Source organism: Bubalus kerabau, chromosome 19 (genome assembly GCF_029407905.1).
Source record: "Bubalus kerabau isolate K-KA32 ecotype Philippines breed swamp buffalo chromosome 19, PCC_UOA_SB_1v2, whole genome shotgun sequence".
NCBI lineage: Eukaryota > Metazoa > Chordata > Mammalia > Artiodactyla > Bovidae > Bubalus > Bubalus kerabau.
The window spans coordinates 23631243-23645859 of NC_073642.1; the positions used below are offsets into that span (position 1 = coordinate 23631243).

A 14617-nucleotide genomic window follows, 5' to 3' on the forward strand; every position below is an offset into this window, starting at 1 on the left:
ATTAACAATGCAGGCCCCAAGTGCTCTTTCTTGGTAGACAGGTTAGTGGGATGGGGGAGAGGGGAGACAATAGGGTAGAAGAAAACAGGTTCAAGCCAGCACCATCAGGTAAAAGATCCAGGAAGGTGCACATTTCAAACCCCAGTCCTGAGCCCCACCCTTCCAGACACTGGCTCACCATCCTTCTCTTGGCTCTGGGAGACCACACTGACCAGGCTGTGGAAGAAGGAAGACCAGCTCATCTCCTTGAGGATGCTGGTCCGTGCATACCCTCCCTCAGCAGCTCTCCTGGCCCACCCCTGAGCTGGGGCTCTCCCAGTCCAGCAGGCTCTGCAGCCAGTTGCAGGCTGGTGGCATGAGATAGGATCTACTGGGCTGAGCAGTCCCTCCATGGTTCACACCCCAGTCCTGGGTGGTTATCAGCCCACAACCTCTTTGCCACCACAGTGCCGAGCACTTGCTGGCTGCTCAGATGCTTGACGAGGAAGGAGGTACCTGAGGCGGGCCTTTCCCCACCCCCACCCTGCTTCATGTGTAGCCACAGTAGAAATGGGAGTGACAGAGAGGGACCTGAATGTGGCTGGGGAGGCGGGGAAGAAACTGATGGTGAGGGGGACTTCCCTGGTGGTCCAGTGGTAAAGAATCTGCCTTGCAATGCAGGGGACACAGGTTTGATTCCTGGTTGGGGAACCAACACTCCACATGCCACAGAGCAACTAAACCCCTGCATGCGCCACAACTAGAGAAGCCAAGTGGCATCTAGTGAGCCTGCGTGTGGCAACAGAAGATACCATGTGCCGCAACTAAGAGCTGACTCAGCCAAATAAGTATTTTAAAAAAGAAACTAGTAGTGAGGACCCTGGCTATCCAGGAGCCAGGCCTTGGGGGCGGGGGGTTGGTCAGAAGTCTCCTTTGCCCAGTAAAGCCAGGGGAAATCCTGGCACAGTGAGTTACAGACCCAACATCCCCTCCCTTTGATCTGAAGACTCTGCCAAAGGGGTGACTCTCACAAGATGCCCAGGAAAAGGTGCTGAATTAGCATAGGGGCTGGGGCGGGGTAAGTTCAGACCTGGGCAAAACTAGCACCGCCCCCCTCTGGGATCCTTGTTGCAGACACTTCCTTAGGGTCCCTAGATGAATCTGTCCCCCAGACATCGTGGCTAGCCAGCTATAGCCGCCTGGCCAGAAACCGCACCCATTCCTTGTACCCATTTGCCAGGACACTGCTTTGAAGCCATCCTGGACTGGGTTCCCATTCTCAACCCCTCATGGAGTTCATTGTCCTGTCAAGGCCTGTGTTCTGGCTCAGACCACACTCAGACTTTCTGGTCCTCACTAATGCTCTACCCGACCCTCACCGGGGGCACCTTCTGCCTCGGTGCCAATCCCTGGGCTTCTGTCCATTTCTGCCCCCACCCCAGTCCTCCCTGAGTGCCAACAGAGCCCTTCCTAGGTTTCTCTGTCGTCCTGGGCCCCATGTGAACCCCCTAGGCCTGGGCCCAGCTCTCTGGCTGCCCCTCAGCGCTGTCACGGGATACGTGAGATCAAGGAAGCCTGTGGCCACAGTGGCAGATTTGAATCAGTGACATGATCCAGGATATGACAGAGATTGGAAAGAAGAATATTCTGGGGAGAAGGGAGCCCCTTCCAGGTCCTGCATGTCTGATCTGTGTCCACCAGGGAGGCTCATCCCTGCCGACACTCACTCAGGGATGCCGACATGGCAGGGCCATGGGAGGTTCGGCTTTAGAAGACACAGGTTGGGCTGAGGGCGGGGCAGCCCAAAACCCTTCCCCTCTGACCGACATTTAATCCCTGCAGACCATCCGCTAAAACAGAATGGGGCCCTTTTGCTTTCCTTGAAAGGTTGAAGATTGCTGCTTCTGCCTGCTTCCTTAGTGCCAGCCTTCCCAGCGAGGCTCCTCCTCCTCACCAGCTGCAGACCCAGACTCTCCCTGCTCACGCCCAGCTCTCCTGCCTCTCCCGAGGCTGTCTCATGCTCGAGAACCATCTTCTCAGGAATAGTTGCTGCTGCTAACCCCACAGCCTGGGATTTGCTCCAGAGGAACCAGCACAGGGCTGTGACTGAGGTTCCTGGGCTCTGCACTCTCACTTAGGGGCTGGAGACCCAGGTTCCCTTTCCACAAGGTTCTGGGAACCTGGGCTGTGGGCTCCGGAGGACATGCCTTCTGTGCTTCTGGTTCCTACAGAACCCACTCGGGGGCCTGCACTGCAAAGTCCAGATTGGTAAGGAATTCTCGGATGGTCCTTGTTCTGATTTCTTAGAAAATTGCCTCCACGTTCTTTCTCCTGTTGCGGGCAGTGCTGATTTAGAGACACAGCAAGAACCAGTCCACCATTTGAGTGACCCCTGAATGGTGGATCAGTCCCCTCTCAGAACCTGCAGTGACAAAAACAGTGATCTCAGGGGGACTCTGGGGCCCCAAGGCTCTCACACAGGTAGCAGCCCAGCTGCCCTCTGGTGCCACAGAGCCCGGCAAGTCCCCAGAGGCAAGGGCAGGGCCGTCCCCTGACACCGCCTTTGTTCTCCTTCCCTGAGAAGAGGGCCACACCAGCTCCACCCTGTCTGTCCCTAAACAGACCTGCTCAGGGCCTCTTCCCTGACAGGGCTAGGGGATGGGGTGGTCAAAGGACTGAAGTCTTGGTTATGGAGGATCAGGGCTGAGGTCCTACATCTCCAACTGTCACCGGAGTGTTTTTCCTGTAACACAGTCCATGAAAGGGTTCTGGGACAAATGCATTCCGAGGTCAAGAGCAAATGGAGTCCCAACACACATTAGCGTAGTAAAGGCTCTGAGAAGGCCTGTGGGAAATTACCTTACTGTGTTTCAATCTGTGATTCCTAAACTTATTGATTACAAGCTTTCTATTTGTTTTTGGCAGAACACATGCTTATGGAACCCCTTTTATCCATTTAGGAACCACTGCCTGCTCATGCTCTTTCCTCACCAGGAAAAGGCCCTGACCCCCACGGCCACCCCCGGAAGGCTTGTCCCAGGGTGGAGGCTCTATACCTCATTCCTCTAGTGTGTGTGTGGAGCAGCAGCCATGGTTGCTGGGATCTCGTTAGAAATGCAGACTCTCAGGCCCCACTCCAGACCCACAGATCTGAATCTGTACGTTAACAAGACCCCCAGGCCATCTGATGAAGCACTGTTCTACATCTCCTGTTCTTCCCTCTCCAAGACGCCCCTTGAGTCATCTCCCCAGCAAACTGGGGGCTTTAGGCCCATCAAGATGCAGTTGACATACTTTGAACCTTGCACCTATGTTTGGGAATTCCCCACATTATGAGTTCTCCTTCTCCAGGGCCCATGAGGGGAACCAAAAGGGATGGTCAGATGTTGAAGAGGAATCTTTGCTGAGGCTTGTAGAGGACCAAGGAGTTCCTCCAGCTTGGCCTCTCCATCCTGATCAGGTGTGTCTTCCATAGAGACGCGTGGAGACTTGAAGACAGTCATCTTGGGGCTTCAACCTAGAAGGCCAGTAGCGGTAATTCACAAGGGTCAAACACTGTCAATCTTGGGAGCTGGCCCCCCAGTCCACCCCCTTAGGTAGAACCCAGAAGAAAGGGAAGATGAGCCAGCCTCTAGGGAGAAGATATTTTATTGACCTTTTGCCACATAAATAGCTACACCAAGCTGGGAGGGCTGAATGGAATCCCTCTGCACAGATCACTAAGGAACCCTTGGGGAGGGGGACCAGAAGGGAGCCTGGTAATGACCAGAGAGAGAGAGAGGACCCCCGCTGGATGCTATATGAAATGAGGAGAGAGAGAGAGAGAGGCTAATAGCCTACACATCACGAGGGAGGGACAAGAAGGGGTCACACAGGTCACAGCCCTTGGTATCACTGGGTCAGGGCCTGCACCACATCCTTCACCAGCATGGTGCCGATCACCATCTTCTCGCTGTTGACCGTCAGCTGGGCAGCTCCAGTGGGCCGGGCGTCCAGAGTCAGCAGGACCAGGCTGCCACTGGTCAGCGTCCTCCCTGCAAACCTGGGGTAGGGGTGGAGGAATGGGCTCAACACTGGGGCCCGGGGCCCCTCCTTCCAATCAGGCCCAAGAGCCCATCTTGTCCCCCTTGCTGGCAGTCAGTACCTGTACTCGTCAGATGTCCCACAAGGGACACGACCCAGGTTGGCTGTGGCCGTCACTTTCTGCACCACAACGTGGTCACTCCGACAGGTGTCTGGCAGCGTGAGCTTCTCTGTGATCTCGTTCATGCCTGTCAGCTTTGCTGGGGGCAGAGGTCATGGTGAGGGTGAAGGCCATGGTGGGTGCCCCTCGGCTTGCACTGAGCATTCTCACCAGGGTCTATGCAGGGCTCCCTCACCAGTCTTGGGGAGGGGCTACTTCCCTCTTGGGCCATTTCCTCCCCCAGGGAGATTTTGTCAGCCTCTCCCCACCCCACCCCGGGGTCTGTCCATACTGCAGACCAGAGACTGACTTAGTGCTTCCCTACTGTCAGACATCTGGGCTACCAGCTACTTAGGAGTGGCCAGTGGTTTTGGAGGCCAGTCAGTTCTCAGAGGTTTCCTCCGTCTGGCCCCCACATCTTTTGGTCTTTCCTGGTTGGCCCTCCAACCCAAGTTCAACTCTCCTCCAGCTCCTGGAGGCTGACTCGTTGCACTGGTAGCTGTTGTGGGTTCTCACCAAACAGGCCCAAGTCCAGGGGTCACAAGCAGCCCTCACGGGTGGACCCCTGATTTCACACAAGACAACAGCTCCAACCATGGCCCAGGCTCATGACGTCCCCAGGCCTTCAGAGCATCCCTGGAAACCCTCACTCCACAGGGCTGGCATCTCTGCACTCCTGTGCTCTCCCCAGCCACATGAGCTCCTCCATCTGCCCTGCCCACCTTCTCCCCAGCCTCTCTCCTCCCTCTGCTACTCCCGTCATTGTTCTCCTTTGGAGAACAGACACACCCTTCCTGTTTCTTTCATCCCCTCCATTCCTATCTAGTGACATTTTCTTGTCCTGTACTTTTAGTTTCTCCTCATCAAGTCTCCTCATTCCTAAGTCCTCCCTAGAAGCTAGACATGCCATGATGCCAATACTGTTTCTCCTTCACTGTTGACCTCCAAGGGCCTCCAAAGAGGACTCACTTCCTCAACGCTCTCTCGAAACCCACTGCAGTTGGCCTCGGTCTCCCCTTTGGCGATAACCCGCTCTCTCTGATGCTGGCACCAGTTTCCTATATGCTGGACCTGAAGGTCTCTGGTCATCTTGGCCTGCAGACTATCCAAGACACATTTCTACCTCCTCATCCCTCCTCCTGCCTACACCCTGCTCCTTCTCTTTCCCCTCCCTTCCTTTTTCTCCTGAAGGATACAAGTTTTCCTCAAGAAAGGTCTGTGGCCTCCTTATCTCCCCCTTCATCTCTCCCTCAGGGTGATCTCACTTATAGTCACAGCTTCAGTTATCACCTCTCTGCTCCTGACTCCAGCCTAGAAGTGTTTCCTGTGCACAGACCCACATTTTTCAGTTGTGTATGAAACACCTCCTCCTGAATTTCCCACGTATATTTCAAAAAGCAGCTCATCCAAAACTATCCAAGATCTTCCCCTCTCCCTTGCCTGATCCATCCTTATTTCTTCTAGATTAGGGGTTTGGCAAATTAGAGCCTGAAGGCCATATACAATATACCACCTGCACGGTCCACAATGTGGCTTTTGTTTTTTTTTAATACTTTTTAAGCATTGGGGGAAAAAAAATCAAGGCTAGATATTTCATGACACAAGTAAAGTACATGAAATTCAAGTCTGTGTCCATAGATAGAGTTTTATTGGAATACAGCCACACTCATTCATGTATGTATTATCCATGGCTGTTCCTGGGTTACAAAGGCAAATTGCAGCAGAGACCACATGACCCAGAAAGCCTAAAATGTTTTCTGGGACTTCCCTGGTGGTCCAGTGGCTAAGACTTCGCCCTCCCAATGCAGGGGGGCTAGGTTCAATCCCTGGTCAGGGAACCAGATCCCATATGCCACAATCAAGAGTTCACATGCTGCAACTAAAAATCCTGCATGTTACAACTAAGACCCAGCACAGCCAAATAAATAAATATTAAAATGTTTAACATAAATAAAACATTTACTTTACCGCCCATTACAGAAAAAGCTGGCCAACCCCTGGTCGAGGTGAACAGCACTGCCATTCTCCCTGCTCTCTAAGCCAGATATTCTAGAGACAGCTTCCACGTCTCTGTCTCCTCTTTCATTCGGCAAATGCCCATGGAGTCCCTCTCCCCTACCTCAGCCTTTCATTTTTTTGCTGTGGCTCTAATCCTGGTTCTCACCATCTCTCATCAAATCTACATCAACAGCCTTATAACTTGTCACAGGATTTAGTCCAAGGTCACATACCAAGCAAGCGGCAGGTTCAGAACTTAAATCCAGGACTCACGAAGCCCCATGATTCCTTCCACTTATACTGTTCTGCCTCTTTTTCCTGCTGCACATTCTCTCAATTCCAGTCCTAACTGTAAATGTTGCCAGATTTTGCTTTCTGAAGCCCAAGACTGAACCTGGCCCCTTCTTTGGAGAAGGAAATGGCAACCCACTCCAGTATTCTTGCTTGGAGAATCCCATGGACGGAGGAGCTTGGTGGGCTACAGTCCACGGGTCTCAGAGTCAGACACGACTGAGCGACTTCACTTTCACTTTTGCTCAAAAAACTTCAATAATTCCTCTACTGCTAGAAAAATGAAATTTGCACTCCTTACCCCTCTATTAATGGAGTTGATACCAAATAACCTCTGTGACCCCTTTCAGCTCTGAAATTTTAGGACGGAAATCTTTTAGCACAGTATTCAAAGTTTCCAGAAACTAGACCGAACATATTTTCATCTTTGTTTTCCCTTCTTCCCAGTGCTAAGGATCCCTAGGCCCCAAGGCAAATTGCACCCCTGCTTGCTTCCTGTAAATTTTCATTAACGCCTACTCATAATGCTTCCCCAAGCTGGAATCCTGGCCTAGAATCTTCTGCCTGGTTGCGTCTCAACTCTCTCCAAAGTCTCACTGAAGTGTCCGAGGGTCTGGGAAGCCTTTGCTGGAGTCACAAGGGGCGAGGCCTCCCTCTGTGTGCAGCAGCTGAGGCTCCCACAGCATGTCTGTACAGTGGAGCTGAATAAGCCCCGGAGGAGGGTCCTGATCACCCGTCCCACCCACCCCCAGGGAGCACTCACCCTGTTCCTTCTTGAACTCATTCTCACTCAGGAACACGGGGGCCATCAGCTCCCCAACAGGTGGCTGAATGGAGACATAGAACTGTCGGGTTTGGGTGCTAGGAAGGCCGGAGGAGACAGAGAGAGGGAGTCAAGCCGGCTTCTCTCCCCTCACCACGCACTGTGTCTGGAGGTAAGGCCCAAGGTCCTGGGACGCCTTCCAGATCATGATGCCTCCCCACCTAACACCACCTCCAGTCCGTTTATTTTGACCCCTCCTCTTTCCAGCCGCCCTCCCGCTCCTCCACAAGCTGGACACATACCATAGCTGGAAGTTGGCCGCCTGGGTTGAGTCACAGAAATTAATGCCCATGACAACAGTGGCAGACTCTCCAGGTGCCAGGGACTCTGCAGCAGTGGGAGGTAGGAGCAGGGGGTAGACGGAGACCCCATCACCTGATGGGTCTGGAACCCAGACTCCTTCTCCCCTCCACTGCCTCAGCTGACCGCCTTCTACGGAACCTGGCTTTCTGGGCTGCTGGAGACTCTTCCTGGTTTCTTCCTGAAATCTAGACACCCACCCCCACCTGCCCTCACCCCACTGAAGTCAGCACTGAATCAGTCAAGCCTCAAGCTCCTCCTGTCCTGATATGGACTTGCTTGTTTCCTAGTTTGTCTTGTCCACTGGGGTGTGGATTGTGGCAGATGCCATCTCTGTACTCCCAGAGCCTAGCCCCTGGCTGGGCAGAGTGGACTGTCAGCAGTCACAGGCAGACCCGTGGACCTCCCTACCCCCGTCCCTGCCCCGGAGCTTCCTCCACCACTCCACGCACGGCCCTTCCGCACCGATTTCAGGGAACTCCTGGATGCTGATGCCGGGAGGCAGTTTGGGGGTGCCCAAGTGTAGGCCCTTGATGGGGGTGTCTGAGCTGTTGGAGAAGTGGATGTGCACAGACACCATGTGCGGGTCCCCAGAGAAAGGCTGGCGGCTGAAGGTGTAGTCCACAGCCAGCCCCTCGCCAGCCACGCGATGCAGCAGCTCCTGTCTCCCAGCTCCTGACACGGGACTCAGCAGCTGGCGGGGATCGGGTAGGGTGGTGGGAAGGATGGAAATGATCCACCAGAAAAGGGCCAGCCCCAGCCTCGTCCCCGCCTGTGCTCACGGAAACGGGGACTCAGCGTTACCCACTCCATCACACCCCCTTCGCACAAACCCATACCGTAGGACACACCACAGAGATGTATTTCTGCCTACCCCACTCACCGAGGGCACCAGGGGGGAGTCTGTGAGTGTCAGACCCTCCAGGTCAGCAGCCAGGCTAGTGGACACGACTGTGGGCGGGGACACAGGCTGGACGCTGGCCGGGGTGACTGTAGGGCATACAAGGAATGTGATGATAAAGGAGAGGCAAAGTGGAATTGGCTTGGATAGGGCCATGGAGCCTAGGGCTCAGGGAGCAGACAGTTCAGCACCATGGACAGTGAAACGTGGCACCTGGTGCCTCCAGACAGATGTCCACCCTTGACTTCAACCCTGTACCTGGGGAGGTTGACCTGCTGCCCTCTCAGGCTCAAATATATTCGGTCTGCTCCCATTACCCTGAAGCCCCAGGGAACGTAGCCCAGGGTGCCATGGACCTTCCTACATCATCCTCCCCAGGCCTCCTTCCCCCTGACTTCTACCCAAACTCACAGTCCTCTAGGTCAAGCAGGGAGACCTCCTTGGCTGCAGGGGCACTTTTGCTATTGGGAGGCTGGAAGAGAAAAATGGGGTGTGAGTGTGGAAGGGGAGTACCCTGGCCCATTCTGGGTTGTGAGGAGACGTCTGGGCCTGGCCCAGAGGGTGGAGGGGGCCCTGGGCCATGAGCCAACCCCCTTTCTACCCCAAGGCTCTCACTGTTTTTTTCCTCCAGGAGGCAGGTTCCACCTGCTCCTCCTCCGTCTCTGATGTCATCTCAGACTCTGAGGAGCTGCTGCTGGAATCGCTGCCCTCATCCGAGGACAAGCCGCCTTCTTGCCCTTCTGACACCTTCTTCCTCTTCTTCATTTTCTTCTTCTTACCTTCCTCCTCACTCTGTTCACTGGAAGAGAGGGGGCAAACAGGGCTTGGGTCCAGCCTGGATGGCCCCTTCTTGCCTCACAGAAGAGCAGGGAAAGCTTGAAAACTGGGGGTGAGGGTGGGGAGCCCGGACCACAGGACACCACACCTGGGCTGCAGTGAGAGGTTCAGACCAGCCTGCGCCAGCTCAGGCCCTTTCCCCGAGTGCTTCCCCAGGCTGCAGCCCTCACGTGAGCAGCCCTGAAGGACTGCAGGCCCCAGCAGCCCAGGAGGTGGCTTGGGGGCTCTTAGGAGACTGACTAAGGCTGAGTGTTGGCCCTTCTTTCCCAAAGGAGACCCTGAAACCCCCCAGTCATTTCACCTCTCACTGCTCCTCCCTTTCTCCTCATCCTCTTCCTGGTCTTCATTGTCAGACTCGCTGCTGGACTCCCCGGAGCCGCTTTCACTGCTGCTCTTACTTTCCGATTCACTCTCGGACTCGGGGTCTGTGGAGGGACAGTCTCAGGCTTCCCTCTTCTGAGCTGGCCTCCTGGGGAGCCCTGGGCGCTCAGCTTCAGACTCTGCACTGATGCAACAAACTCACCTCTTCCCCCTACCCCCCTCCGCCCACACCCTGAACTGCTCCCAGCCAGACGCCAACCAGACCAGCTGGGACACAGAGGGACCCATGTGGATAGAGGCCTACACAAGCACACACGTGTCTGGGACATGCAGTCAGTCCCTCCGGTGCATAAACACACATACTGGTGCACGTTCCCTTGGACCCATGACCATATAACACAACAGCACACGCTTGCACCAGACAGGGAGCCACAAGATGCACACACAGGCCCCAGCCCTGCCCATCTCCTCACCGCTGTCTGCAGACTCTGTGGGGCCTGACTCTCCCTCTGAGTCTGAGTAGAAGGGTTTCTCCTTCTCCTTCCTCTTCTCCCTATTGGAGCACTTGGTCCATTCAGGTACCTAGAGATGAGGAGTTGTTAGTCGCTTCAGTCGTGTCTATTTGAGACCCCATGGACTATAGCCTGCCAGGCTCCTCTGTCCATGGGATTCTCCAGGCAATACTGGAGTGGGTTGCAATTTCCTTCTTCGGGAGAACTTCCTGACCCAGGAATTGAATCCGGGTCTCCTGCATTGCAGGCAGACTCTACCATCTGAGGCACCAGGAAAGTCCCTCTTATCCTTCACCTGGCCCTGGCCCTGGCCCTGAGAGGGAATATTGGGGGGCAGGCAGGGGTACTATCCCTGGAGGGTGGGGGTGGTGCTCACAGAGCCTGGCTGCCAACAAGGAAGGGATAGAGTTCGGGGCAGGCACGGCAGACAGCACACAGGGGAGAGGGGGCAGCAGAGGCTGGGGGGAGCACTGCACACAGGCAGGCCGCACGGCACACGGGGCGGGGACCTCTGTGTACTCGCCCAACAGGCCCATGTGGGTCTCCATAAGGGAGAGGTCTTCTTCCTGCACGTGGGGAGGGTGTCAGGAGGGCCAGGCACACCCCCAGGGCTCCCTGCTGTCTACCTCTCTCCGCACACCCCTGCCCACCCCACTCCTGCTGACCTCCACGTTGCGCACAGATGGGTCCGGGGCTTCCTCTGGCCAGTCTGGCAGCTCCTGGTAGCCCGTGGCCTTGGCGTTGAGCAGGTGGGACAGGGAGCCCAGCTGGAAGTGGTCCCGGTCTGAGGACAGGGTGAGAGGTCAAGCCAGAAGTGGCAGTAAGGAAATGCCCTGGGGGTTGTTTCCTGGGTGGGGCCGGGTGATGATTCTGGTAGGAACATCCTAGCTAGACGGAAGAAGGGGTGGTCGTGTCCCCTAAGGGCTCTTCAGCCCTGACCAAATCGGCAGGTCCACAGGCTGGGAAGAAGGTTGTATGACCGACAAGAGCAGGGCTGAGGGGCCAGGGAGGGTTGGGGGAAACTGGGAGCTCAGAGGAGATGGGAGGGCACTGGGCCCAGAGCTGCTGCAGGCCTGTCTGCCGGGGTCTGCCTGCTGAGATGGGGGAGAGGAGGAGTAGAAATGCAGGCGTGGCTTTTCCCAGGGCGTGGTGCGGGTGGGGTGAGGGCTATATGGCCGCAGTGCCAGGCTCAGGAGGGAGGCCCGCTTGCGACAAGGGTATCGCCTCTAAGAGACTGGCCAGGCTGGGACCAAGGGCAAAGAGCTGTGTCTGGTCAGGCTCTGGCCTGCGTGGGGAGAGCTGAGCTGTCTGCGCAGGAGTGGGACGGGGTCAGAGCCAGAGGAGGGCAGCACAGAGACCTGTAGTGGGCACCGCCCGCTTCCTCCCTGGGGCTTTTCCCATCTGCCCCATGGCTCTGAATCTCCTTACTCCAGGGGTCCAGGGCAGAGACAAAGCAGAACAAGAAGATACGTAGGAGAACCAAGCTTGGTGAAGGAAGCTCCCTCCTGAGGAGGGAGCTGGGTCCAGAGAGCCAGCTGGGTCCCCCACCCCTCGCTGTCAGAGCCCTTGTCACGGGAGACCCACCTGAGAGATGAGGCAAGGCTGAGGGCCTGGGATCTGGGCTGATCTGCAATGACAGCCCAGCCAATGCTGGAAACCGCTTTCTCAGGACCCTTACCAACATACACCCCTCCTTTGTATGCAGTTCTACTTCCTGCCTTCCTAGATATGCCTGCTCAGGGAGGTGGTTGGAAAGAGGACTCTGAGAGCTGAGGAGCCAGCAGCCCATCCTGCCTTAGAGGGCAGAGACCAGGTGAGATGATGCTAGTGGTGGTGGTAAATGGGTGAAGGAGCAAGCCCGGGGCGCCACAGGACGAGCAAAGGGTCCAGCCAGGGGCAAAGGAGTCCTGCCCACCAAAGGCTGGTGCCTGGCCGAGACTGAGACCTCAGGGGGAAGAGCCAGGCCTGGGGTGCTGGCCAATTCTCCCCTTCTCCCAGGAAGGCTCCTCTTGATTTCAGCTCCCACCTTTGAAGGACGACTCCAAGACTGGAGCTGGTTTGGGTGCCAGGAAGAGCTTCTTGGCATGGCGGCTGAGAGCCCCGCCCTGCTCCGAAGGGACAATGAGCTGCCGGGTGAAGCGCGCTCGGTCACGGATATCGTAGTTCTGGTCATACTTGGCCAGGCTCAGCACGTACTGGGTCAGCAGCTTGGTCTGGGACACAAGAGGTGAGTCAGCAGCCATCACAGAGGGTGGGGACACAGGAGGTGTCCAACCAGATTTTTTTTTTTTTTTTTTTGGCCATGTCCTGTAACACTCAGGATCTTAATTCCCTAACCATGGATCAAACCTGTGCCCCAGCAGTGGAAGCACCGAGTCTTAACCACTGCACCGCCAGGGAAGTCCCAGAACCAGATTCTTTAAGCCAACAGCTCCAAGCACTGCTGCCTCCACCCAACTTTCCCTCCAACCCCACCATTGTGTCACTGTGTCAGGGCTTCCCTGGTGGCTCAGATGGTAAAGAATCTGCCTGCAATGCAGGAGAACCGGGTTCGATCCCTGGGTTGGGAAGATCCCCTGGAGAAGGGAATGGCCACCACTCCAGTATTCTTGCCTGGAGAATTCCATGGACAGAGGAGCCTGGTGGGCTACAGTCCATGGGATTGCCAAGGGTCAGACATGACTGAAGACAAACACTTTCACTTTCCTCTGTTGTGTCAGACCTACATTTTCCCTCACCTCCCCAGCCCTGACCCCTGACCCCAACATTGACAACTGCCTTGGACAGGACAAGAGGCTGCCCTTTTGGAACCCTCCCTCTTAGCCCTGGGGAGGCCATTCTTCCTCAGGTTTGTGGTCCCCACTGCCTTCGGCCCACTCTTAACTCACTAGTCCAGACTAAGCCAACCTCTCTTCCCTGAGGTCTGGAACAGGTTTCAAGACCTCACCATTCCTAGACTCCATCACCCAGGGGAAACCAGACGACAAAAAGAGAAAGGGGGACACAGAGGAATCCCTTTGGCAGGGGCTGTCCGCATACCCCATGGACCCACAGACTAGAATCTGGGCAGCCCAGGGGTTTCAGAGGCCATAATCCCCCGCTGCTGCTGCTGCTGCTGCTAAGTCGCTTCATTCGTGTCCGACTCTGTGCAACCCCATAGACGGCAGCCCACCAGGCTCCCCCATCCCTGGGATTCTCCAGGCAAGAACACTGGAGTGGGTTGCCATCTCCTTCTCCAATGCATGAAAGTGAAAAGTGAAAGTGAAGTCGCCCAGTCGTGTCCGAGTCTTAGTGACCCCATGGACTGCAGCCTTCCAGGCTCCTCCGTCCATGGGATTTTCCAGGCAAGAGTACTAGAGTGGGGTGCTAATGAGGTTGGAGCAAACCGCAGCCACTTTAGGGTCTGCTGAAGTAAACATGGGGCTCACAGTCCGTAGTCAAGGGAGCTAGAGCCCAGGACCCCATATCTCAACTTCTGCCCTGCTCCTATCTTCACAAAATGACAGTGGTAGCCACTATTTATGGAGTGCCTTCTTGTGCCCCGTGCTAGTGGGGCCTTTCACTGCCTCATGGAATCTCCACAACCCTTCCGAGAGGTGGCACTACTGCCCCCATTTCCAGAGGAAAATCAGAATCACTAAGTGACATTTCCTGGGTTCTGGAACCAGTTAGTGCTGCACCCAGGCCTGGACCCGCCCAAGAGTAAATAGAGTGCCTGGACCCGGCACTCTATTTACCTGTCCCTCCCACCGCCTACGCTCTGTGGCTGACCTCATCCAGGTCTCCATCCCTATGGTAAAGACGATCAAAATCCACCAAGTACATATATCCCGTGTCACCATGGCCACAGTATCTGGGGATATTCTGAGGGATGGGACCAGCAAACCGACTCTGGTCTTCCTGACGTTCTGGTTACACGGTGTTGCATCCAGCCTTGGACACGGCTGAGCCAGGTAATCTGGCAGGGCCATCAGCAAGATGCTGGCCCAGAATCAGAGCAGCTGCCGTGACAAAACTCGAGAGCTGCTGTGATTCCACTCCTTCTACAACGGGGGCTTTGGCGGCCTCATGTTCAGCTCAGTCCCTTCCAGCACAGCACCGCCTGCAATACTGTTCCCGTCACAGGTAAGTATTCCAAACCCCACACTCCCTTAGGACGCCCCCATCAAAATGGACTTCATTGTGGACCTGCCTCTCCTTGGCCAGACACCACCCCGCGTGCCAAGGCTACCAGATGTCCTTATCCACACTGACTATTATCAAGCAGCTGCTGATCCAACTCTATGGATTTCCCAGCTGGCCGATCATAGACTCTCTCTCCCTCCCCTCAAGTCCTTGCCTAATTCTGGAAAGAAGAGTTCAAGGTTTCAATCCATCTGTCCACAGCCTTAACTGCCCATCAACAACCAACCCAAGAAGGGGCTAGTCCCTCCATTTCAACACTGCAGGATTTGCCTATAGTTCATTACCCT

General features: G+C 55.6%; 1 protein-coding gene across 1 annotated transcript in view; it reads right to left on the reverse strand.

Moving 5' to 3' along the window:
• Positions 1 to 3611: 3611 nt before the first annotated feature.
• Positions 3612 to 14617, reverse strand: part of AP3B2 (adaptor related protein complex 3 subunit beta 2) — a 37080-nt gene continuing 26074 nt past the window's right edge. The window contains exons 15-26 of the mRNA XM_055555428.1: positions 12172 to 12358; positions 10811 to 10929; positions 10107 to 10215; positions 9614 to 9737; positions 9091 to 9274; positions 8887 to 8947; positions 8458 to 8564; positions 8040 to 8268; positions 7517 to 7601; positions 7215 to 7312; positions 4124 to 4262; positions 3612 to 4021 (exon numbers count right to left, since the gene is read on the reverse strand). Coding sequence (XP_055411403.1) covers positions 3871 to 4021; positions 4124 to 4262; positions 7215 to 7312; positions 7517 to 7601; positions 8040 to 8268; positions 8458 to 8564; positions 8887 to 8947; positions 9091 to 9274; positions 9614 to 9737; positions 10107 to 10215; positions 10811 to 10929; positions 12172 to 12358 — 1593 coding nt within the window. The 3' untranslated portion in view covers positions 3612 to 3870. The remainder of the gene's footprint in view (positions 4022 to 4123; positions 4263 to 7214; positions 7313 to 7516; positions 7602 to 8039; positions 8269 to 8457; positions 8565 to 8886; positions 8948 to 9090; positions 9275 to 9613; positions 9738 to 10106; positions 10216 to 10810; positions 10930 to 12171; positions 12359 to 14617) is intronic.